We start from the raw sequence: 22224 nt of genomic DNA on the forward strand, positions 1-22224 counted from the left end.
CCCAGGAACACACTGCTGCATTGCCACATGCTCACACGTGGGAGGCACGGAGCTAGATATTTTGAGACACAGCTCACAAGGCCAGCTCTCATGAAGAGCTCTAAATACAGCCCGGAGATTCAGCGTCCACATCTTGGGGCTTCTGCCCATCGGGCTCAACTCCACTCACCAGCACGTTCTTGGTCTCCTCTTTCATTGGCCACATAAAGTCCAGCCTGGATTTCCTCTCGCTCAAGCAAGTCGATGCAGCCCAGCTCCTGAAGGAATTCACAACAAGTTCATGGGAAGGGCCTTCGTCCAAGAAGATCAAGACTGGCCGGTGGAACTCACTGCAGCTGGACTGTGAGGAGTTTCGGTATTGCACGTAGGGCTGGTGCAAGCAGAACCCACCAACCATTTCGAGCAGACTGCAGGAAATCACCAGAACTCCCCACCCTCTCGCTTTGTTTTCATCCCCCCCTCTATGCTCAATGAGCATGCAAAGCGCTTGCCCGCCGCTTCCCATCTTCCAACAAGGAGGGCCAACTGCTTCAGGAGGCCAGACTTGGCCTATGCTATGTCAGTTACTGATCCCCACTCAACAATAAAGTCTACCCCAATTAAATCTGCACAATATCTTCCCAGTTCTAGCCAAAACATTTACAAATGGCAGATCTGGAGTTTTCCATCTCCCCCACCCCCTTTTTGTTTAATTCTTGCTTGAGTTCCAGCGTGATGACGGGTTCTGAGGAACCTGAAAGCTTGCTCCTTTCCTTGTGACTTTTTAGTTGGTCCTAATAAAGGTAACTTTCTGTATTTTTCTAGATCAGCCTTCCCCAACCTGACGCCCTCCAGATGTGTTAGACTACAAATCCCTTCATCCATGCTGCCTGGGGATAATGGGAGATGTAGTCAGATTGGGAAAGGCAGTCCTAACATGTTACCCACAATGTTTAAATCTCCAGTGCAGACTCGTAGATTATGACAGAAAGTCCCAGTGGGACAGATGAGCCCCAGGAGGAGGGGAAGCAAATAAGGAGAAGCTTTACAGCCAAGCAGAATTGCTGCAAGAACCATCGGAACAAGGAAGGCTGAGGGCAGCGTCTCGGAGACTCTCTGGCAAGTTTGGATGTATGCTGCGCTGCAGCAGGAAAAGTTTTGGATGTGAGGATGGGTGAAGAAGTCCACAACCTGAGACACTAAGCTTTCATTTAAAACACACACACACAAGTTTCTAGCCCCTTTGATTTATTTACTTCCAGCATTTAGACCTCACTCTGTAGCAAAAAGGCTCTCAGAACGGCTCACAAAGGTAAGTAGCATGACTGCAAAGATCTTCTTGAAAGCGGCTGAGCAACAGCTGCTAAAATCTGAAGCCAAGTGCGGGGGGCGAAGGGTGGAGTACAGCTGCCAGGGGATGCGGCCACAATTTCATTGCCCTGCTTAGCTCTTTACTCTTTCCTGTGACTACATGCTATAGAATATATTATGCAAAATATATATTTTGCAAATGTTACCCAAGGGCAGAATTTTAATCCTTTTTGGCACAGGGTTTGTGTCGGCTTGTGCATTGGCTGCCGGGTCAGCGATCAGCATCAGGCCCTTTGGCCGGGCCCTGCTAAAGGAGAGCACCTGGAAATCCCTGGTCCCGTTAATTCCAGGGCAGAAACCATCATCCAGGGCGTTGTGTGGCCCTGATCCACAAGTGACCTCCGCCTTGCCCACCATGACTTACCAGCACTTTCTGCTCCCGGTCAGCACTCAGCTGATCCAGATACCAGTCAGCATTCTCTCGCTGCAAGTTCCTCAAGCCCAGAGCGGGATCCTGCAAAGCGCAGTACAAGACCTGGGGATCCTGTTCTTCGAGGCTGTCATCCACCAACTCTAGAGCAGCTTTTACTGTATTTTTTTTTTTATAAAAAGAGTAACCATGAGGGGTACTTATGAATCTGGCAGTTAAATTGTCTTGTGCTTCTCTCTCTCTCTCTCTCTCTCTCTCACACACACACACACACACACACACACACACACTCAGAGCCGCAACTCAGTGGCAGAGCTTTGCATGCAGAAGGTTTTACCAGCACGTTGCCCATAATTCTCCCTGGCAGCATCTCCAAGTAAAGGATCTCAGGTGGCAGAGTTAGAAGCGACCCCCCCCCCCCACACACACAGACACACACCGTCTCTTTCTCTCGTTGAGGCCTTGGAAGGCTGCTTCCAGCTAAGGAGAGAGCAGCAGCAGCACTCAGCAGAAGGCAGATTCACACGTCCTCTCACACTTTGTAGGACAGGGAACCTTTCCCAAGTAAACTTGGGATTTTCAAGTTTGCCTCACTCTTTCTACACTGACTCGCCCACCAAACAACGCTGCACACCTGCTCTGGAATCCACCCACTCCCAGAGGTTATGGGTGCCTCACATTGCGGCAAAACTGACCCTCTCCTTCGGCTGTGCATCAAGCGGGAGCTGGGAGCGCAGGGCCAGCTGCCTTTCAGCACCACCGCTACAGATCTTCCCACTGAGAATCCCTGATAAGCTTCCGAAGGACCACAAAGCTCCCCAGAACATAGCTTGAAAGCCACTGATTGGGGAAGGCTCATTTCAGACATTGTACCAAACCATGGTTAAGGAAGCTTGGCTCTGGTTCGCCATAATGTCTGAACTGACAGACCATGGTTTGCATTGACCAGCAAACCAAGATTTTTTTTTTAAGTTGGAAGCGGGTTGGCAAAGCTGCGTTCCTGCTCAGGTTTGGCATCAAGTCAGAATTGTTGCCAAAGTCCCACCTCCAAAGACGGTTGCGTCATGGACATAGGAATGAAGCTGAGGGGACAGAAAACGAAAGCATGGAAAGGGAAGCCATTTCTAAACCAGGGATGGGGGACCTGTGCTCCCCACGTGTTGATGGACTAGAACTCCCATCAGCCCTGACCATTGGCCATGCTGATTTGGGCTGATAGGAGCTGGAGTCCAACAACGTCTGCGCTGGTCTAAACATGGTTTGCCTGTTGGGCATTTGGAAGCCCCATCCATGGTTGGGTTCTTAGCCATCATCAGGGCAAACCCTGCTTGGGCACAGCATCTCGGCGGGGCCAGTGACTTTTCTGCCTCCACAAGGGTTGCTGCGGGTGGTGTGGAGAGCTCCCGCTCTGCTTACCATTGACCTTGTTGATGTGGCCTTGGATCTCGGCCTGGGTTAGATACCGACTGTAGATGTCTTCATCACCAGGGATTTCTTGCAGGTGCTGGAGGGAGGGGAGAGATTGCAGAGAGTCGCCTATAACGGCAGAGTTTGCTTTCTAACTGTTTCATCCATTTCCAAACGCACAAAGAATCACTTGAAGAGATGACCCACAGAGCCCATGACACACGCACACACACTGCTACCAAGCCCTGTTCCCACTTTCACTGACAAGGGGCCCACAGCTAGGCATGCCACTGGCATGTCAGGTCGAGGAGGAGAGCGGGGCCCGGCCCCATAGTCAGGCTGGCCCTCAGAGGAGCCCCAGGCGCCTCTGAAGCCCCCGTGGCCTCAGAGGCGGGATCCCAGGCCCCTCTGCCACTCAGAGGTGGGGAGGAGGGGCAGGGCCTCCCGTGCACAGGGGCAGTGGGCCTCTGAGGTGCCCCACATTGCCTCAGAGTCAAGACCTCGGCCTTGCAGTGGCTGGACAGGGTCACTGGCAAGCACTGATCTGGCCAGCCGGAACGTACCAAGCTTGCCGGGGCCATCTTCATGCGTGGGCAGGGGTATTGCCCGGGGTCGGGTGGGGTGAGAAAGATAACACAAACCCCCTCTCAAAAGCCCATCCTGGTGCTCCCCCACCAGGCATCTCTACTTACTCGGTTCTGGGCGTTCTGAGCTTTCTCCACCTTGGCCCGGTAGAGCTCTTCCTGGTAGCCCGCCCCAAGGCTCTCCCGAAGGTTGGACAACGTGGCGCTAGGGTTGCGCAAGGCCACCAGGGTTTGCTCCACAACGCCCGTCTCCACCGCTTTGTTGATGGCGAGGATGGCAGCATGCACTAGAAGGCGGGAGTAAGAGGGATCAATGACAGCATGAGGGTGGCAAGGTGCCAATGCTGATCCCCCGGGGGATGTGGCACCGCTGCTGCATCAGGAGCTGCTTGAGGAAAGCTGCAGCCCCCCAGCTCTAGGAGAAACATTCCAATGTTTCATGATCTTTTCAAGATGAGGCTGGACGTTCAAGACGAGGCTGGACAGCCACCTGTCAGGGATGCTCTGACTTGGATTCCTGCATTGAGCGGCGGGTTGGACTTGATGGCCTTGTAGGCCCCTTCCAACCCTACTCTTCTATGATTCTATGATCTTGGCCACAGGCCATAGCACAGCAGCAGCCTGTATATCCAGGGAGAAGTGAGAGGACAACATCGAACACAGAAATATTTAAATTTAATTTTGCTAATACCAAAACAAAAGCAGCTCTCTTTTGCATCATGCCTTTATAACTGTTTGCTAATAAATGCTCTTTTTTCCTATTGATTCTCCATTGAGTAGAGCGGGAGGGGGAGAAATTTGTCTGATGGAATTTCTGGCCTAGGGCAAGGAGAGCCCTGTCGAATCATAGAATCAAAGAATAGTAGGGTTGGAAGGAGCCTACAAGACCATCGAGTCCAACCCCCTGCTCAGTGCAGGAATCCAAGTCAGAGCATCCCCGACAGATGGCTGTCCAGCCTCATCTTGAAAAAGGTCCCTCCTCCCCAGCATCCGGTTTCCAACAGCAGCCAGCCCAGATGTCACAAGCAGGGCATAAAGGCAACTGCTCTCCCCTGCTGCTTGCTCCCAGCACCTGGTGTGCAAAGGTATACTGCCTCTGAGCATGGAGGTTCCATTTGGCCCAGACGAAGAGCCGTTGATGCACACGCACACCCTCCTCCCCCTCCAAGCTGCCTAGTTGCATACCTGAAGCCTCATCCACAGAGAGCTCATTAGCAAGGATCCCACCAATCTTGCTGAATGATGGGAGCTGCAGGCCGTATTTCTCCAGCTCACATTTCATATGGTTTATTTCCTCATCTAGAAGAGAACAGGCAGTGGGGAAAAGGCTCCGATCGTCACGCCAAGGGGAGATTTGCAGCACTAACTATGACTGAGAACTCTCCCACTTTTGCCCCCACCGTTCCAAAGAACGCTGGCCCTGAACACAGCGGCCCTATGGAGCCGCCATGGCCATCAGCGCCCTCCTCCTCCTCCAGTCCATTTCCCTGGGTGATCCCTGGTTCTTGCAGTATTGGAAAGGGACAAAAACTTCTCTCTGCCCACTTTCTCCAGGACATGCGTGAGTTCACAGCCTGCTATCACAGCCTTCCCCAACCGGGCTAAGCTGGCTGGGAATTATGGGAGCTGCAGTCCAACACAGCTGGGGGCCAGCAGGCTGGGGAAGGCTGCTCCGTCTTGTCTCCCCCCACCCCTTAGTTGCGCCAAACCACAGAGCCTCTCCTTGCAGCGAAGGTGCCAATACTTGAAGGCTTGGGGGGAAAAAAAAACCTACAGCCACCAGTAGTGCGTCCGGTTTAAATATTTTATAAATGTATTTATTTTTAATTCTAAAATTTAAAAGCTTTTCATGTTTTAAAACACGCATACACACACAGATTTTAAAATGTGAAACGGTTCGGGATAAAACACCAGCTTCAGTCACACATAAGCGTACGCGACAATACCACTTCTAAGGTGAGCCAGAACCAGTCAGGGACAGGCCAGACCTCAGTGAGGGAACAGGGATTAACCATCAACACTTGCATTCAACAGCCAATCGAGCCGCAGTAATAAAAATCATGGCTGGTGTCCTCTCATCCTTCATGCTGACATCAGGTTTCAGCTTGTCAATAAACATCGCCCCTGGTTTGCTTTGCCTTTTCTGCACCTTCTCCAGCGCTGCAGTAGAATGTAAGAAGCTGCCTCAAACCGACTCAGACCAGCGGCCTCTCTAGTCCAGCACTGTTGACCCTATACTGACTTGGCGGCAATTCTCTAGGATTCTGAATAGGCATTTTCCCCAGCTGCCCCTGGAGATGCACCCTGGGGCCGTCTGCACGCAGAGCAGGCACTCTACCACTCGGCCACGGCCCTTCTCCCACAAACCTGTTTTGAGATGGAGCAACCAGAACTGTACTCCATATTCCCAGTGCGGCTGCATCATGGATTTGCATAAGGGCAGATGATACTGGCAGTTTTAGTTTCGATCCCTTTCTTAATCATCCTGAGATGGAACGTGCCCTGCCAAACTCAGGGCCTGCACAGGGCAGCAAAACATTTCCCATATCAGGCTGAGTGGCTGGCTGGGACAGGCACACTGAGTGGATGATTATTTTCGGTAGACACAGAGAATAATATTCTTCATCATCATCGGCCAAGAAATATCCAAGTTTACATACAATACTATAAAGAGCTAGAATATAAGTCTCTTGCCTTTCGGGAAAAGAGCTTCCTCATCTACACCTTAAATTTCACCAAGTACAGATTTACTATACCCTGGACTCTTATTATTCAGTATTTCTGTTAACCCGTTATCCTTCTATGTTCCCTAACTCTTACCATTTGTAAATTTCACCTTATATGCCATACCCTAGATTCTATTGATCCATTCATATCTCAAAGACAGATTAGGAGACAACCATACAGCCTGCTGCTAATAAATACACGATTAGCTCTATGTCTTCTACATGCACTATTGCCTTAACCATCACAAAATAATAACACCATTGGGTCTAATGGTAAATCATAGCCTGTTATATTCTTATTTTTCCCCCCAAGATCAAGATCCATGACCAAAACCCATGATGAACATGTTTTCCCTGAATCACACGATCAACATTTATTGCTCACTTCTGGATAGATTTTACTTAATCTTGAAGGGGTTAATTATCATCTACAAATCAACTTGTACAATCTCTCCTTAATATTTATACACAATGTTGTAGAAAGTATAGTTTTCCAAATCCATTTCCATACTAGTAAAGAAATCCTTCTGGAGAGATCTAATTCCCATCGAACTTGCTATTGATTGTCTACAAGCACTACTTTCACTATACATACAGCTCAATAACCCCCTTTGGATTTCTGAGAGAGGATCATGTTCTCAGACTCAGAACAGTCTCTCAAAAAAATGCATTTTTGCAATAACTGATTGACTACATGTTTCAGTTGGAGGTGCTGGAACAAGGGAGTTCAACACCTCATGCTTAATTTGCCTTGATGACTTTATCAACCCCTTTCACAGTGCCTTCCTCAACTCCGTTCAATCAGCTTCCTCCCATCATCCTATATTTCCAAATTGGCCTTTGTCTAATTCTAATTAATAGCTGCAAGAGGAGAAAGCCCTGGACTTAATTTACTTTTAAATGTTTGCCAAGTTGGGTCTAAATTACCAATACCCAAGGGGAGGAAGCAAGATCAGCTGCCCAGGGACTGACAGGCAGTGGGCTCTTGCTGTCTGCTTGCTCCTCTGCCTGTCACCCTGCTCATGAGTAGACCTTGCTGCCAGAGGGCCTCCTGCTCCCTAGAGAGTCCCACAGCCTCTCCAGGGAGCACTTTTGCCAGGTGCCCCGACCTCACTGGGCCAGTGCTGAGCTCGGGGCTATAAGAGACGCTGCCCTTGGGTAGCGAGCTCACCGTGATGGGGTCACAACCTAAGGGGTGAAACCAAAGAAGGCTGTCCCTTTTCAAGCCCCTTAGGGTGACCTAGAGCCAAGGGCATCCAACTCGGATCATTTGTTGTAGTTGCTGTGTGTGTGTGGGGGGGGGGGGTTTGCTCTGCACGTGTGTGTGTGTGTTGGTGAGAGCATGGGCGCATACATGCAGGTGATGTGGAGGCATAGGAAATTTTAACGGGAAGACTGCACTGCCTGGATCTTTCAACTTTGAAGTCTAGGAAGAGGTTGTGCTGTTGTTTTAGTGGGCCTTGAAGACGCGTTTTGGAGATGAGGGGAATGGGGAGCATTTGAAAGCCACTAGTCAGGTCACTACCGGCAGGAGAGAGATGGTGGGAGATTCTGACCTGCCCATTCCAGGGAAAGGAGGATTGGCTGGTGGTTTTCCTCCCCTCCTTTCATGCTGCAATCTAGCCAAGAAAACCACAGTGACAGCGAAGATAGACCTTCCAGCCTCAAAGGCCTGCTTTTCAATGCCAGGTCACGTCACAGGGAAAACATCAATCATCCAGGATTTGATTCTGGATAAAAATGCTGGCCTGACTTGTAGCATGGAGACCTGGCTGAGTGAAGAGGGGGGAGTGTGTCTCACCTAGCTCTGTCCACCAGGTTATTCCGTGGTGCAACAGCCTCGAGCTGGAGGGGCAGGGAGGTGGGGTGGCAGCAAGCTATAAACATTATATCTCACTAACCAGATGCTCCATCCAGCAGTCTGCCAATTTTGAAAGCATTCTGCTGCAGTTTTTATGTTCTGATATATCTGTGAACTGCCTTGGTTGGTTTCAGAAAGGCAGTATAGAAATAATTAAAAAATGCAAGGATTAGTTTTGACAAGAGCAAGATCTTTTTTACTAAAATGCCAAATGATATCCTCTATAGGTGTTGATAATTCCCCTTGTTCCAATTTTGTTAAACTATCCAATCTGGGCTGAGCCATAAGTGTTGCAACATGCTGCAGAATAATGTCTTTTTAAAGAAGGCAATGCCAATCCTCCACCTTTCAACTCCAGATACAACACATACAGTACTTGGCACTCAAGTCCCATTGAACTCAGTAGGACTTACTTCTGAGTAAACACACATAGGACTGTTCTGTCAGGCAGAGACTCTCTCCCAAGCCTGCTCCCAAGACCCGTGTGAGTGCCAGGGACTGGGTACTTAAACATTCAAAGCTGGATTCCTGTTTAAATGCCCAATGAAGCCCCATCCTCCCCACAAACAGTTCACAAACTGTTTAAGTGTTAACAAGGGAAACCCCCAACACTCCTCCTAGGAAGGCCTTACCTGTGAAGTTGACTTTCCCATACAAATCCTGGATCTGGGGAGCCAGCCCAAGTTTGAACAGGTATAAACTAGGAGGCAAGACATTGACAAATCAGAGAAGAATATGGATTTGCTTATAGACATGCACAGGACTTCTAGATCCTGCATTGAGCAGGGGGTTGGACTCGATGGCCTTGTAGGCCCCTTCCAACCCTACTATTCTATTCTATTCTATTCTATTCTATTCTATCAGGCTTGTAAAGATCAACACATCAATGGCAAAGGAGGGTCACCTTCCAAGGGAGGAAGTAACAATTCACAAATTGGATGAGGATAGGCATCTTCCCCCATGCCCCCAGCTGCTGATGTACCACAAATGACCTACAGTAGCATTCATGGGGAGATTCTTGTGAGCTAGTAGCTTTGGGGGACTCAGTTTGCAAGGCTGCCTTAAATAAATATTCTTCCTCACACCCAAACCAACAAGTACACAATCTTTCCTAATGAACACTACAACCACTGCGGTTTTTAAGGCTGTTTAAGGTTTTACTGTGTCTTTATTTGTCTGTGATTTTTAAAAATATTTTTGTAAACCGCATTTATTGGTTTCTCCATAAAGGCAGCATAGAAATAGTTTTAATAGATAAATAAAATACTGGTCATTCTCTTTTGGCCAAGCCTCCCTGAGAAAAGCATTGGGAATGGGGAAAGGAACTTGCACACGGCCCCAAGCAATCTATGGGATAAAAAAGTATGAGTAGGATAAAAATGTAAACAAGGAGAAGAAGAAACAAACCTATAGAGCTCTACCTTTCAAAAAGAACCCCAAAAGAAAAAAAACAGATTTCACTAACATTTGGAAGAAACAAGAGATTTAGGACAACAGGCACAACCCTGTCTCTTCCCAATATGTTCAAGAGGAAAATTTTGCTTTAATGTATAAAATATAACAGCAGGGGTAGTGGTAAGTTTAGTAATAATTAGTAGATTTTCAGAAAATTAACCCTGGACTGAATGTGCCCTTGATATATATCAGCCACTAAAGAACTCAAAAGAGTTGCACAGGCAAAATGAGTTGCAGGAGACACCTGCAAGGCAAAAACAAAACAACTGTCTTGGAGCACAGTCCTTTCCCTGCTCTAAGAGCTCTTCCAACATCGCTGTTGTGGCTTTGGAAGAGAAGCCTTACAATGGGGATATTTATTGGGGTCTCTGAAGCGGGAGCAACCCAGGGAGGGGCCCGCACTTCAGCCCAGGGTAGCCAGGATAAACAGGATTGCTTGGTGGAAGAGGGAGACAGCAGCACCTGAGGTCTCCATGAAGACCCATGGAAGGTAGTCATCTATTTGGAAGTGTATTACTTGCTTAGTTTGGAATGCTGTTGGATACAATTTAAGACTGGGAACAGCAAACCCGCCTTTCACCTGGTTTCTGTACAGTGCTGCTCGTGATCCTAGACATTTTCTTTTATTACTAAAGTGCTCGACGAGGTCTCACCATTTTTTCCAGTCTGATTTCAGAGGGAGGGCCAGGGATCATTTGGAAGAGAAAAAGAAGTCTAGAGAGAACAACCATCTTTATGGAGGTCAGTGTGCCCAGCATCGAACCTCTCAAGCTATCCCAGGTTTGCAGTGCTTGCTTAAGCCATTTCATCAATGAGGTGTAATTTTTGGAAACTGGTGGAAGTCTTTTGGAATCAAGATGCCTAACTATTTTAGGCCATAATGCCTAAGCGTTAAATTGGAAAGACTGGAGCCTTGTTTCTATGAGTAATGGGGTGTTTAACCAAAGGAGCTCAGATTTATCATAATTTATCTTTAAGTCAGTTAGTACTTAAAATTTAGCCAGGGTCTGTCTTAGGGCAGGTAAGGCCTCGGCCAGATTTGAAACAAACAGCTAGATGCCATCCGCCAATAGGTTAAGTGGATCTTCGCATTCATTTCGTTTTGTGGTTCTGTCGCTGTGGCAGACAGCAGATCACGGCCCTGCTGTATTACGCAAACCTTGTGCACCTTTGGGTGCATCAATAAGAGATGGGCAGGAAAGCAATGCTCTTACAGCCCCAACTTAGCTGCTTACAGACCAGGCCCCGCAGCTCACATTTTTAAATATTGTTCCTCTGTGAAAAAACATCCTGCAAGCAGAAAGCTAGTAAATCAAGGAAGAAGGCTCTAACCTAGCTCCTCCCTGTTCTACTTGTTTCCTACTTGCAGGACTGCTCAGGCCCCCCACGCCTGGCTAGTCTGAAGCGGCACAGTCCATGGTCCTGCCCTATTCTGCTGCTGCCTGCAGAGATGAGCTCCAGACACCAAAGGAATCCCTGTTTCTGAAAGGTGCCCCCCTATCCCCCCTTTTCTCCTCTCACCTCAAAGCATGAACACAATATACCACACGGGGCATGTTCTTCTTGTCGTAGATGTCCGTCGTCTCAGGATGAAAGATCTGCGGAGAGCAGGAGAAATGGTCACATCACAGCCTTTGAAGGCTCACAGGCACAGGCAGGGTGGAACAGGGAGGCATTACCGTGGGTAATCCAACGTGGCTCATGGCGTCTCGCCACCGGTTGATGTTGTCTGTATGACGGAAGTGTAGCCCACATGCCTTAAATGCAAATGAAGGAGAAGAAGCGCTTCAGCTCGGACAGCACTTGAGTCCAGTCCAGGGCCCACACTCTCACCCACAAGGGCACCCTGTGAGCACAGCCGGCCCAAGCCTTGCAGCTGCCAAGCAGGGCGGGGGTCATCCCACAGGCGAGCAGTGATCCCAGTCTTGGAGCTGGGAGGCTGGTGGCTGTGTGGCATCCGGTGACAAGGCCGTGCCAGGGGCTGGCATTGCTGGGCATCTGCCAAGGCCCACAGCTCTGCAGGGGGTCACTGCCCAGCCCCAGAACCTCCAGGCCCTGCCACACCGCCTCTTTGCCATTGCGGCCTATTCACCCCACTCCTCCAAGCACGCAAACAATAAACCGAATGAGGAGATGGAGCATAGCCTTCTCTGGCCCTGGTGCAGTATAGCTGCTGTGATCTGCCCACCTTGCCCCCACCAATGATTGGGCTACATTCTGCATCAGCTGAAGTTTCCAGACCATCTCCAAAGGCAGCCCCACATACAGCACATTACAGTAGTCCAGCCTGGACATCACTAGTGCATGGTAACAAGGGAAGCAGTTTGACACAGAGTCTTACTGTAGGCTCATCTAGACCAGCCCGGTCACCTCTGACTGGCAGCAGCACTCCAGGGCCTCAGAGACGGATCTTTCCCAGTGCCGCTACCCAAGGTCTTGTGAGCTCGAATTGCGATGCGGGGGCTCAAACCTGGGCTCCCGTGCGCGCAAAGCTTGTGTTCTCCCACGGGGCTAGGAGGCCTCCCAAACAAGGACGCTGCCTGATAGCACTGGGTCTGCCTTGCCAGGAGTATCGTCTCCGACAACAGAAAGAGCGCTGTCTCTTTCCTGGGCCCGTGACCTGGAACCCTCCTAACCGGCGTGGCTGCTGGGACCAGGGACCCTCAGCAAGCCAAGCAGGTGCTTCCTCGGGCGCACGAGCTGCGGGCCCTAGCGAGACCAGGGAAGCCGGGAGGGAAACTCCGGGGGCCCAGCTTCAGCCATCTCCTGGATTAGCCCCCCCAAACCTGGGGCCCTCCAGATGTTGGGGCTGCAGTTCCCAGCAGCCATGCTGGCTGGGAATGACCCGAGTTGCAGTCCAACACACCTGGAGGGCCCCAGGCGGAGGGAAGCTGGGCGAGAACCCGATAGCACGGCACTCACCTTGAAGCGGGCCTGATCAAGGTCATAGATCTTTCCCAACGGACACACGCCTGGCGCAAAGAAGTGTCCGAGCCTGGCCAGGATGACGCCGTTCCGCAAGCTCTCCTCCAGCTCCATCGGTGGGGCCAGGTCCTCCTGCAGGCAGGCCTCCATCCAGCTGGCACATGCAGAGACAATGGGGACGGTGGGTTGGCATTGCTCCCCGTAGACCACCGTCCGCTTGCTGGATTCTCCCTGGCAGCTTCCACGATTTCCACAGGCATTGGGGGAAGGGCCTTCCCACTCCTCCCGAGCAGAGTCCCAACGAATCAGAGCAATGCCCCTTCTAGCCAGTTTGCCACAGGGGCCAGCCAGATGCCCCATGGGAAGCCCACAAGCAGAATGTTCAGGCAAAAGCCCGCCCGCTGCCTGCCCACCCCCCTCCCAGCAACTGGCGTTCAGTGGTAAACTGCCTTTGTCCATGGAGGCTCCACTCAGCCACGATGGCGGACAAGCCCCGATGGAGCACTCCTCCTCTCCCGCAACGTTGCCTAATCCCATGACATCCAGGCCAGAGTCCATTGGCACATCTGTGGCAGGGAGCGCTACGCAATCCGTGCGCACTGCCAAAGGAGGCCCCACTGCCTCTTTGGCCTGTCCAGAACCTCCTGCCCACCTCTGTCATTGGGGGACCCAAAGTTCCATTGTGTGGGAGAGGGAGGGAGGGAGGGAAGGACAAAGACCCAGCTGCATCATTAGACTCTTAGCACAGCCTCCCCAAGCCTGGCGCCCTCCAGATGCCCCAGACTACAACTCCCATCACAATGAGAGCTGTAGTAAAATGGGCGCCAGGCTGGGGGAGGCTGCCTTATTGGAGCACCCTTGGTTGCCTTTTTTCTCAACGGCAAAGCACCAGATATGTTCGCCTTCCTTTGCAGGGAAGCATCTCTGCCTGGACTGCCCTTTCCCAGGTTTACAACAGGGGCGGGAACCAAAGCCCGGGGTCCCCATCCAGCCTTCCAGTGTTCCGCAAAGGCCCCACCCCCTGCCCCCCACCATGGATTGCTCGGTGGTGTCCTGGCTTTTGTGCAGTTTTTTCTCCATTCTAAAAGGCAGAAATGCCTCTCCAAAGGCTTCGTGCCCAGCAGCACAAGCTTTTGGCTACAAGATGCTGGTGTGTCTGTCCCTTTGCCCCTGGGGAACGCAGTTGCTGAGGACTGCTCCAAAACTGAATGCAGTCCTTGGGGTGAGAGAGGTCTCCTCTGCTCTACAATATCCTTTTTAAAGATGGGATGACCAGGAAAGGGCACAATCACCACGTGCAGCCAGGCAACAGCTGCTTTCAGACATCATAATAAGCCAGATTTTTTTAAAAATTTGGGCTTACGATGAATGAGCAACTGCGCTGGTACGCCCTACTCAATTGCTCCCGCTGGCTCTGCCTGCCAGTGGCAAAGGAGAAACAAGCCAGGGACACTCGGGCAACATACGGCCCGCTCCCTGTGTGCCCGGTTTCTCAGCAGAATTGCTGGAATTTTGGCTGCAGCCGCTTTGGCTGCTGGCGGGGGGTGGGGGGGGTGCAGCCCTGGTTGAGTATGACATCCAAACCGGAAACTCTGGATTGTTCCTCTCCCAACAAGCCAGAATCTTAAGCCCTGCAGTTGTAAGGTGCCAGACTGTACCTCCACAGCCTGGCTGCCCAACCCCAAAGCGGGGGAGTCTGGGAAGCTGCAGTCTGTGGGCACTCCGAGACTCTCACAAAGCCATGGCAATTGCAGCCTCACCGTTTGGCTTCCTCTAGATGACACAGGTACTGATAGGCGATGTTCTGATGCCTTTTCTCATCCATTTCATCTGCTGTAAGGCGCTCATCTGGGAAAATTAACAAAGCCATGCTATTTAGACAGCGTGCGTTACTGATGGAAAGGAAACAATCACACAGAACCCGAAAATATTGCAAGACCCTGCATCCTTTCCTTTTCTCAAACCAGAAGCTTATCTTTAAAAGGCGGTGCCAATGCCAAGTGGGCAGCCTGGTCAGGGACTCTTTGCTGGCCAATATCCCTTTTTAGGTGTAATGACCAAGAACCAAGTGGGGTCAATAGACTTGTATGAGGGGAATATGTTCTTGACAGTTTTATTTCTGATTCCTTTCCTAGCATGTGTAGAATGCTAACCTGTTACAATATGTGCAACAAAGCTCCATGTTCCTGTATCAACCAATATCTGGGACTCTGGACTCGGGCGTAGAACCCCCTGTGTGAGAATCAGAAAGTCAGCTACTTTTGCCACGGGTTCAAACAACACTCCATCTCAGTAAAGAGTCTCAGGTATAAGGAGGTCTAAAGGTATAGCCCTTGTGTTAGCTCTCTTTTGGGATCCTGAGAATCTAATGAGCACAGATGCTTGGCAAGGAACCAATACTCTCAGGGGTATTGCAAAAAATTCTGTGCATGCTCTGAAGCCCAAGACTTGTGCTGTTTGCTGGATCGTGCAGTTCAGCTAGGAATGGGTGAAACTGTAAAGCTCAACTTTGCTTGGTTTCTCCTTTTTTTTCACTTTTAAGTTCATTCTGTCTCGTTTCTGCATCAGATCAAGATTTCTTTTCATCCACACAAAATTTTGAATAGAATTTGTGCACATTTTTGCAAATACACATTTTAAAACAATTTTCCAATGAATGAAGGGGGGGTGTCTAAAATGTATACATTTTTGTCCACTTTTTTTTTTTTTTGCAAACTGCACTGCACATTTCAAAGGTGTACGGATTTCGAGGGCAAACTCTGTTCTGGTTTGTGTTTAGGTTCAGGGAGTCTGTTTTTGGTGAGTTGGCTTTAAATGCAAAGCCAACCATTTTTTCACCCATCTTTTCAATACATTCCTTTTTTTTTTTTTAAGGAATTACCAAAGACTGCTGCTGCCACCTACTGGCTCAGGTAATTTCAGCACACTTAATTTTTTGCATCTTGGCAGAAGAAGCAAGGGTTAACAGCTGAGCTGGCATTTTCAGGTTAACTAGAAGTAAAGCCAAAGGACAAAGACTTACTGCTGCATCTAGACCTTGGGAAGAAGTGGTAAGTCTTTGAAGCTGGAGATATCACTGTGACTTTGCCCATGCTATTTTGCTGTTTCACAATGTTAATTGGAATAAATACTATGGTTTGGTCATCTCAGGTACATCTGTGGGTGGGGACATCTACCCAGACATCCAGATTGGGGTCTCACCCAGGTCTTTTCCTGGGTCAGGGGCTTGAGCCAGAACCAAATATTAAAAGAATGTAAATCCTAGACACTGGATCTGGCCCTGGGTTCTGCCCCAAAGGTGACACATGGAATCCACCTTTTTCACAGGTACCGCATACTGGGTCAACATTCTCACTGAGTTCTCCCTTATATTCTCTCACTGCCTCCAGTTTCTTTGGGTGCTTCCACTCAAGATATTAGTACTGATATAGCCCTACCAATTTACAGGATAATTTATGGTGTATGTTACTCCAAAGAAAGAGAGATCTCTGAGGCCAAGGAGCTTAAAATCTCATCTTTCCAATACACGCTTACTTTTATTCCACCCTTCTCCAAGGAGCTCTGGGTAATGTATGAAATCTTCCCACCCCCTCAGTTTCTACTGACAACAACCCTAGGTGGCAGGACAGGCTGGGAAAGCGCAAAAGGCCCAAGGAGTTCCATGGCCAAAGAGGGATTTGAACCCAGGTCTACTCAGTCCTCGTTTGCTCGATAATCTAGCCACAATGCCTCTCTTCTGTTTATGTATAAAGCAACCACAGGCCCAGATGGTAATAAATATTTCTCCATAAAGGGAGTGAGATGTAGCCTATGAAAAGCAGAAGTCAAGCAACTTCAGTCAAGTCCATGACTCACTACCTCCAGTCTCCTTGCCAGGCTGCCAGAGGTGGTGTGCAATTTCCCAGGATCCCTCTGTTCCCAACCATCTCTTTTGCCTGAAGTAAACAGATCCATTGTAGGGCATTCCCCCTCCCTTCCCGCATTACTCAAAGGAAAATAAAGTTCACTGTAAAGCTGTTTTGCAGCCAGCCACATTAGGGTGGATACATGAGAATGGGAGAACTGCCTCACAGACTGGGTCAAATCAACAGAGGCAACAGAACTCCCCCACTGCTTGCCACTCCCAACATCAGAAATGTCTCCCTAGGTGAGGGGTATCTTTCCATACCTGTGTTTTCAAGCTCAGACTCCCTACTTGTCTTTGCACAGGTGTTTTGGTCACCAGACCCCAAGGAAAAGGCTTGGAACCCACTCCCACCCTGAGGCGCTGCCAGCTCAGGAGAACACAAGGCCACGTGCTCATCCATACCATGACGGACCCCCAGTGCAGAACGGCCCCGTCTCTTTTCACGCAGATTGTACAGATTCACATGAAGGCTGAATCCCCAGCAAAGCCCACGGCATTTTTCCTGCGGAGTCCACGCACCCCCAACAGAGCTTTGCATCAGAGCAGGCAGGAGTGCATGGAAGGAGAAGATGCGATTGGGGAACACCACAACAAAGCTGCAAACACAGTGAAGCTGATAGTGTGGAAACACACCCCAGATCACAGAATCATAGAACCGTAGGCTTGGAGGGGGCCTGTAAGACCATCCAGTCCAGCCCCCTGCTCAGTGCAGGAATCCAAGTCAAAGCCTCCCTGACAGGTGGCTGTCCAGCCTCGTCTTGAACGCCTCCAGCGTGGGAGAGCCCACCACCTCCCTAGGTAACTAGCTCCATTGTATTGCGCTAACAGTCAGGAGGCTTTTCTTGATGTCCAGCCAGATCATTGCTCTGTTGTCAGTCCAATTAAAGGCCAGGCCAATTACTAAGGAAACGCGGGGCTTTTCAGCACAGCCTGTAAGGCCTCCTCGGAGGGCTGCGGCAGCCCCCCACCCCCGACCCTTGCAGCCAGCTGCCTGACTTTTACTGTGAGTGCTGTACGGGAACTCTGCGTATGCTCACACGAGCTGGCGGCTCACCGCCGTGCAGGGCCGCCAGAAGGGGTCGGTGGGGTCTGGGCGGTGGGAAGGTGCAGGACGTGGCCGAGGCGGCCACCCTACAAACTGACCCAAAAGCCGGTCCCGCCCACGGCACGCATGGGCGGCTCGGCTCACTCCCTCTCCCCCACGGCCCCTCTCCCCACGGCCCCTCTCCCCACGGCCCCACCCACTCACAGCCTCCGTCCACGGGGCGCTGCATCGCGCTGCCGCTCCTGCAGCCGGGCCCTGCGCGGACGTTTGAATCTCCCGCCGCCGCCGCCGCCCTCGTCCAGCTGGCCGCCGCCGCGGGGGCTGCTGGGCGCTGTAGTTTCCTGGCAGGGCAGCGCGCACGCCCACTGGCCGGCCTGGCGCCGGGGCCGCTCGGTTCTCGCCACCCCTGTGATCACAGATCTCTTTGGCGGGCGCGGGGCAGCGCAGGTGGCAGACCAGCCGGAGAGGGCTCAGAGGAGGGCAACGAGGATGATCAGGGGACTGGAAGCGAAGCCCTGCGAAGAGAGGCTGAAGGAGCCGGGCCGGTGTAGCCCGGAGAAGAGACGGCTGGGGGGAGACAGGGCGGCGCTCTTCAAGCCCTTGGAAGGCCAGGACCTCTTCCCGATCATCCCGGAGCGCAGGACACGGAATCACGGGCTCAAGGGGCAGGAAGCCGGATTCCGGCTGAGCATCAGGGAAAGCCTCCTGGCTGCTGGAGCCATCCGACAACGGAACCGATTCCCTGCGGAGGCGGCGGGCTCTCCCACGCCGGAGGCCTTCAAGACGCGGCTGCACAGCCACCTGTCAGGGATGCTCTGGCTGGGATTCCTGCGCTGAGCAGGGGGCTGGACTCGATGGCCTTGCTGGCCCCTTCCAGCCCCACGGTTCTATGATTCTACAACAGGTCTCTGCTGCCCGAATGAGGGGGACTGGCATGGAGCAGCCCTGCCATGAGGCAGACTGAGGCACCCCCTCAGGCAGCAGAGGCTGGGAGGCAGCAGCCAGGTGTTGGAGGAGAGAGCTGTGTGTGCCAGGCTGCTTGCCCTGCAGCCCCGAGCTGCCCTGCTGCCCTCCGGCATGGTGGAGGATGCTGCCCCATCGCCCACTGCCGGCCCAGGGGGCTTTTGTGCTTGGAGCGGGCGCCACCTCGCCCTCTGCCTCGGGCAGCAGAATGTCTTGGGCCGCCCTGGTGGCAGCAGCAGCAGCAGCGGCGCCTGTGCCACCTGTGCACCGCACCATCCCTAACCACGGCCTCGAGGGCCACGTGCTCCCACGTCCACGAGTGCAGGATTGCCACCTTCAAGGCATTGTGAGGGACAGCTAACAATAGCAAAGCAGGAGCAAGCTTTACAGCCTGCCAGAGCTCTTCTTCAGGCTAGGTCGTAGCTAAGCAAGCAACAGCCGGGGATGGGGATAGAAGGGAAGATCCATCTCGACGTTTCCACCTGCAGTTTGCACAGGAACATATTCCCCCACCCCCCGCCCGTGTTCCCTCCTGACCCCCTCTGTTTCGTTAACCCCCACCCTGAAGAAGGCTGCTGGTGAACTCAAAAGCTTGCTTCGGAGCTTAGTGGGTTGGTCCTCATTGCTCAAGGCTGCAAGCCCATGCAGACATATTAGGGAGTAAGTCTCCTTGAAGTCAACGGGACTTGCTTCTGAGTAAGCCTTCTTACGACTGCCCGATGAAGATAGCAGGAACCTAGACTTACTAAAACAGAACCAACCAAAAACCGTGGCACAATGTGCAGGCTGCTGACGGTGCAGTCCTCCGCGTGTGTGTTTCCTTGGAAGCAGCAGCACCCAAGGGAGCTTCCTTCCAGGCCGATGTGCACAGGACTGCAGCCATCTGAGGAAGGATCCCTCAGAGCAAGGCACTGAAGGGGAGGCAGGGAGGAGGAGGAGGAGGGCTGCTCCCAGAGTCCCGGGTTCAAGACCCCCTGACTTCTTACGAAGGACCAGTTAATGATACCGTCATGATTAGTGTTATTATATCGTGCCGTCACTGTACGATGGCGCTTTACGTGGTGCTTTATGTTTTTTGTAATATAAGCAGAAAACAAACAGGCAGCCAGTGAGTTTGCAATCTAGAGTTTGATAGTATGCAGAAAATAGAGGAGTGGCTGAGATGGAAGTGATGAAGTTGTTTGTGTTGCTGTTGTTAAAACAGACGATGTGTCTCTGCCCCAAGAAGTTTGCAGCCCAAGTTTTGATAGAGGGAGCCGGGATGCAGAGTAAGAGGAGGTGAATCTGGGGAAATGGTTGTGTCACTTTTCAGGGCAGTGGGTGTTTTCTCTTGTAGCTTGTGTCATTCACTCACGTCATCTATTGGCTTTCTAGGAATCTCTCTGGGGTGCATTTGCTCTGCATTTGTACTGGACTGTTTATTTCTATAGGGCCACGGACGTATGCAGTGTTTGACAGAGCATGAGGGTACAGGTCCCTTTCCCAGGAGACTTACAATCTATAATTCAACACAGGGCAGACAAAAAAGGAATGGGTGGGGGAATCCGGGTGGGGTAAACAGGGGAAGAATACGCGGCTATTTCATTTCCATCTCTTAGGCTTAGATACGGTATGGGATGGGGACGAGGGGATGGAGATGGGATTCAGAGGCTAATGGTCTTCCTGCTTCTGGGAAGAGGGTGAGATTATACAGCCTTTGGTTCTTGCTAGTGCCCCATTTAGAGTTGCGTGTATCTGCAGTAAACTGCATTTGTGCATCCATGTGTACTCTTCCTTTCGTCCTCCAGTGAAACGTACCGAGAAAGGCCCTGTTTGGGATATGCTCACATATCAAGCGGCACACGTGCAACACCTTGACAATCTCACTGGCCCTCGACTCTGCAGCATCTGGCTGGCCACTTCGCTGAGGGCCCCTGCAGCAGCCTTCAGGCTCTCCACTTCTGCATAGGCCCAGCCAGCTTCCAGAAAGCACTGGGTGGCCCCGCGAAGGGTTTTCCATGCCTAGATAACAGTAGCCCATCTTCATATAGGTGCCAGGCTCACTACCAGCCTGGATGGAGTGGTAGTGGCCCTGGGCCTTGCAGAAAGCCTCCAAGGCCTTGGGGAAATCCCACAGTGCCTCATGGGCAGCCCTGACATTGAAGAATGGGTCCCCAAGGTGCTCGGCACCTTCCCCCTCCTTGGGCTGGGATTGGAGGAGGAACACCAGGTCTTTCTCCGGTTTGCCAGCCTCTACATAGGCTGTTTGCCCCCCCCCAGCAGCAGGCAGCCAGAAGTAGGCTGCCTCTGAACATGGAGGTTCTACACTACTCTATAGGAACCTAAACATCCATAAGAACATCAGAAGAGCCCTGCTGCATCATACCACAGGCCCATCTGGTCCAGCATCCTGTTCCCACAGTGGCCAACCAGATGTCCACAACACAACATGAGCACAACAGCCACAGCCCACTCGTGCTCCTCAGCAACTGCCTCTGATACTGGAGGTCATGTATGTATTTATTTATTACATTTCTATACCATCCAACAGCTGAAACTCTCTGGGCAGTTCACAAAAATTATATATATCCGGACTAGTAGCCATTGATGGCCTGATCCTCCAAGAATTTTTTAAATTCCCTCTCAAAGCCATCCAAATTGGTAGCCATCACAACATCTTGTGGTAGCCAATTCCATAGTTTAACGGTATGCTGTGTGAAGAAGCTCTTCCTTGTATCTGTCCTGAACCTCCCACCAATCATCTTCATGGGATGACGGGACTGGGTTCGAGTATTATGAGAGGGAGAAAAACATCTCCTTCTCTGCTTTCTCTGCACCGTGCGTAACTTCGCGCACCTCTATCGTGTCTCCCCTCCCTCGCCTTTTTTCCAAGCTAAGCAATCCCAGACTCTCACCTTTCCTCAGAGGGGAGTTGCTCCAGCCCCTCGATCACCTGAGCTGCCCTTTCCCCAACAATGCAATATTATTTCTGAGCTGTAGCACTGAAACACAGAACGGTATGCAGCATTCCAAGTGTGGCATCATATGATGTTTGTATTCAGGCGCTATGCCCTTGCTGGACTGGTCCAAGGGCCCTGGCAGTCTAGCATCTTGTTCTCAGCAACATGGCCAGCTAGCTGTCACTGTGCAGGACGAGGAGGTGGTGGTCCTTGAGAGAGCTTCGGCTATTGGGTGGTATAAAATGTAATGAATAAATAAAATGAGATAAACCTCTGTTGTTTATTCCCAGCATCCAGTCTTCAGAGATACACTTTGTCTGAATGTGGAGGTGCCATATTTAGATATCATGGCTAACAGCGGAACTAAAATGAACTAAAAATGTCACCAAGGCGTCCAGATGCCTCCATGAAGCCCCAAGCAGGACGCCTGTCCTGGGGTGCTGGTAGCCAGCAGCTGCTGTTCAGAAGTCTGTTGCCTCCATCCATGGCAGCTCCATTCTTGGCTGCTGGGGTCAACAGGTGGCCATACACCTGCCCAAGGAGGCTCTATCAGATCTTAGTGTACAAAAACATTCATGGAGCCCTGCTGGATCAGGCCCCATCTCGCCCAGTGTCTGCTTGCACCGAGTGGCCAGCCAGATGTCCAATGGGGAGTCCTCTGGCCTCCCCTGCCAACTTGCCTGGGGGTGCAT

At 51.3% G+C, this 22224-nt stretch overlaps 1 protein-coding gene across 1 annotated transcript in view; it reads right to left on the minus strand.

Annotated features, from left to right (window-relative positions):
- Positions 1-22224, minus strand: part of IQGAP3 (IQ motif containing GTPase activating protein 3) — a 56539-nt gene extending 34315 nt beyond the window's left edge. Inside the window, exons 1-15 of the mRNA XM_084824480.1 lie at positions 22213-22224; positions 20391-20778; positions 18867-18950; positions 17835-18099; positions 16847-17055; positions 14439-14526; positions 12676-12832; positions 11433-11510; positions 11275-11351; positions 8931-8998; positions 4897-5010; positions 3820-3998; positions 3137-3224; positions 1715-1878; positions 170-257 (exon numbers count right to left, since the gene is read on the minus strand). Of these exons, the coding sequence (XP_084680606.1) occupies positions 170-257; positions 1715-1878; positions 3137-3224; positions 3820-3998; positions 4897-5010; positions 8931-8998; positions 11275-11351; positions 11433-11510; positions 12676-12832; positions 14439-14526; positions 16847-17055; positions 17835-18099; positions 18867-18950; positions 20391-20778; positions 22213-22224 (2059 nt within the window). The remainder of the gene's footprint in view (positions 1-169; positions 258-1714; positions 1879-3136; positions 3225-3819; positions 3999-4896; positions 5011-8930; positions 8999-11274; positions 11352-11432; positions 11511-12675; positions 12833-14438; positions 14527-16846; positions 17056-17834; positions 18100-18866; positions 18951-20390; positions 20779-22212) is intronic.

Source organism: Heloderma suspectum, chromosome 17, assembly GCF_057233095.1.
Source record: "Heloderma suspectum isolate Gila_16-S chromosome 17, 16-S_ref, whole genome shotgun sequence".
NCBI lineage: Eukaryota > Metazoa > Chordata > Lepidosauria > Squamata > Helodermatidae > Heloderma > Heloderma suspectum.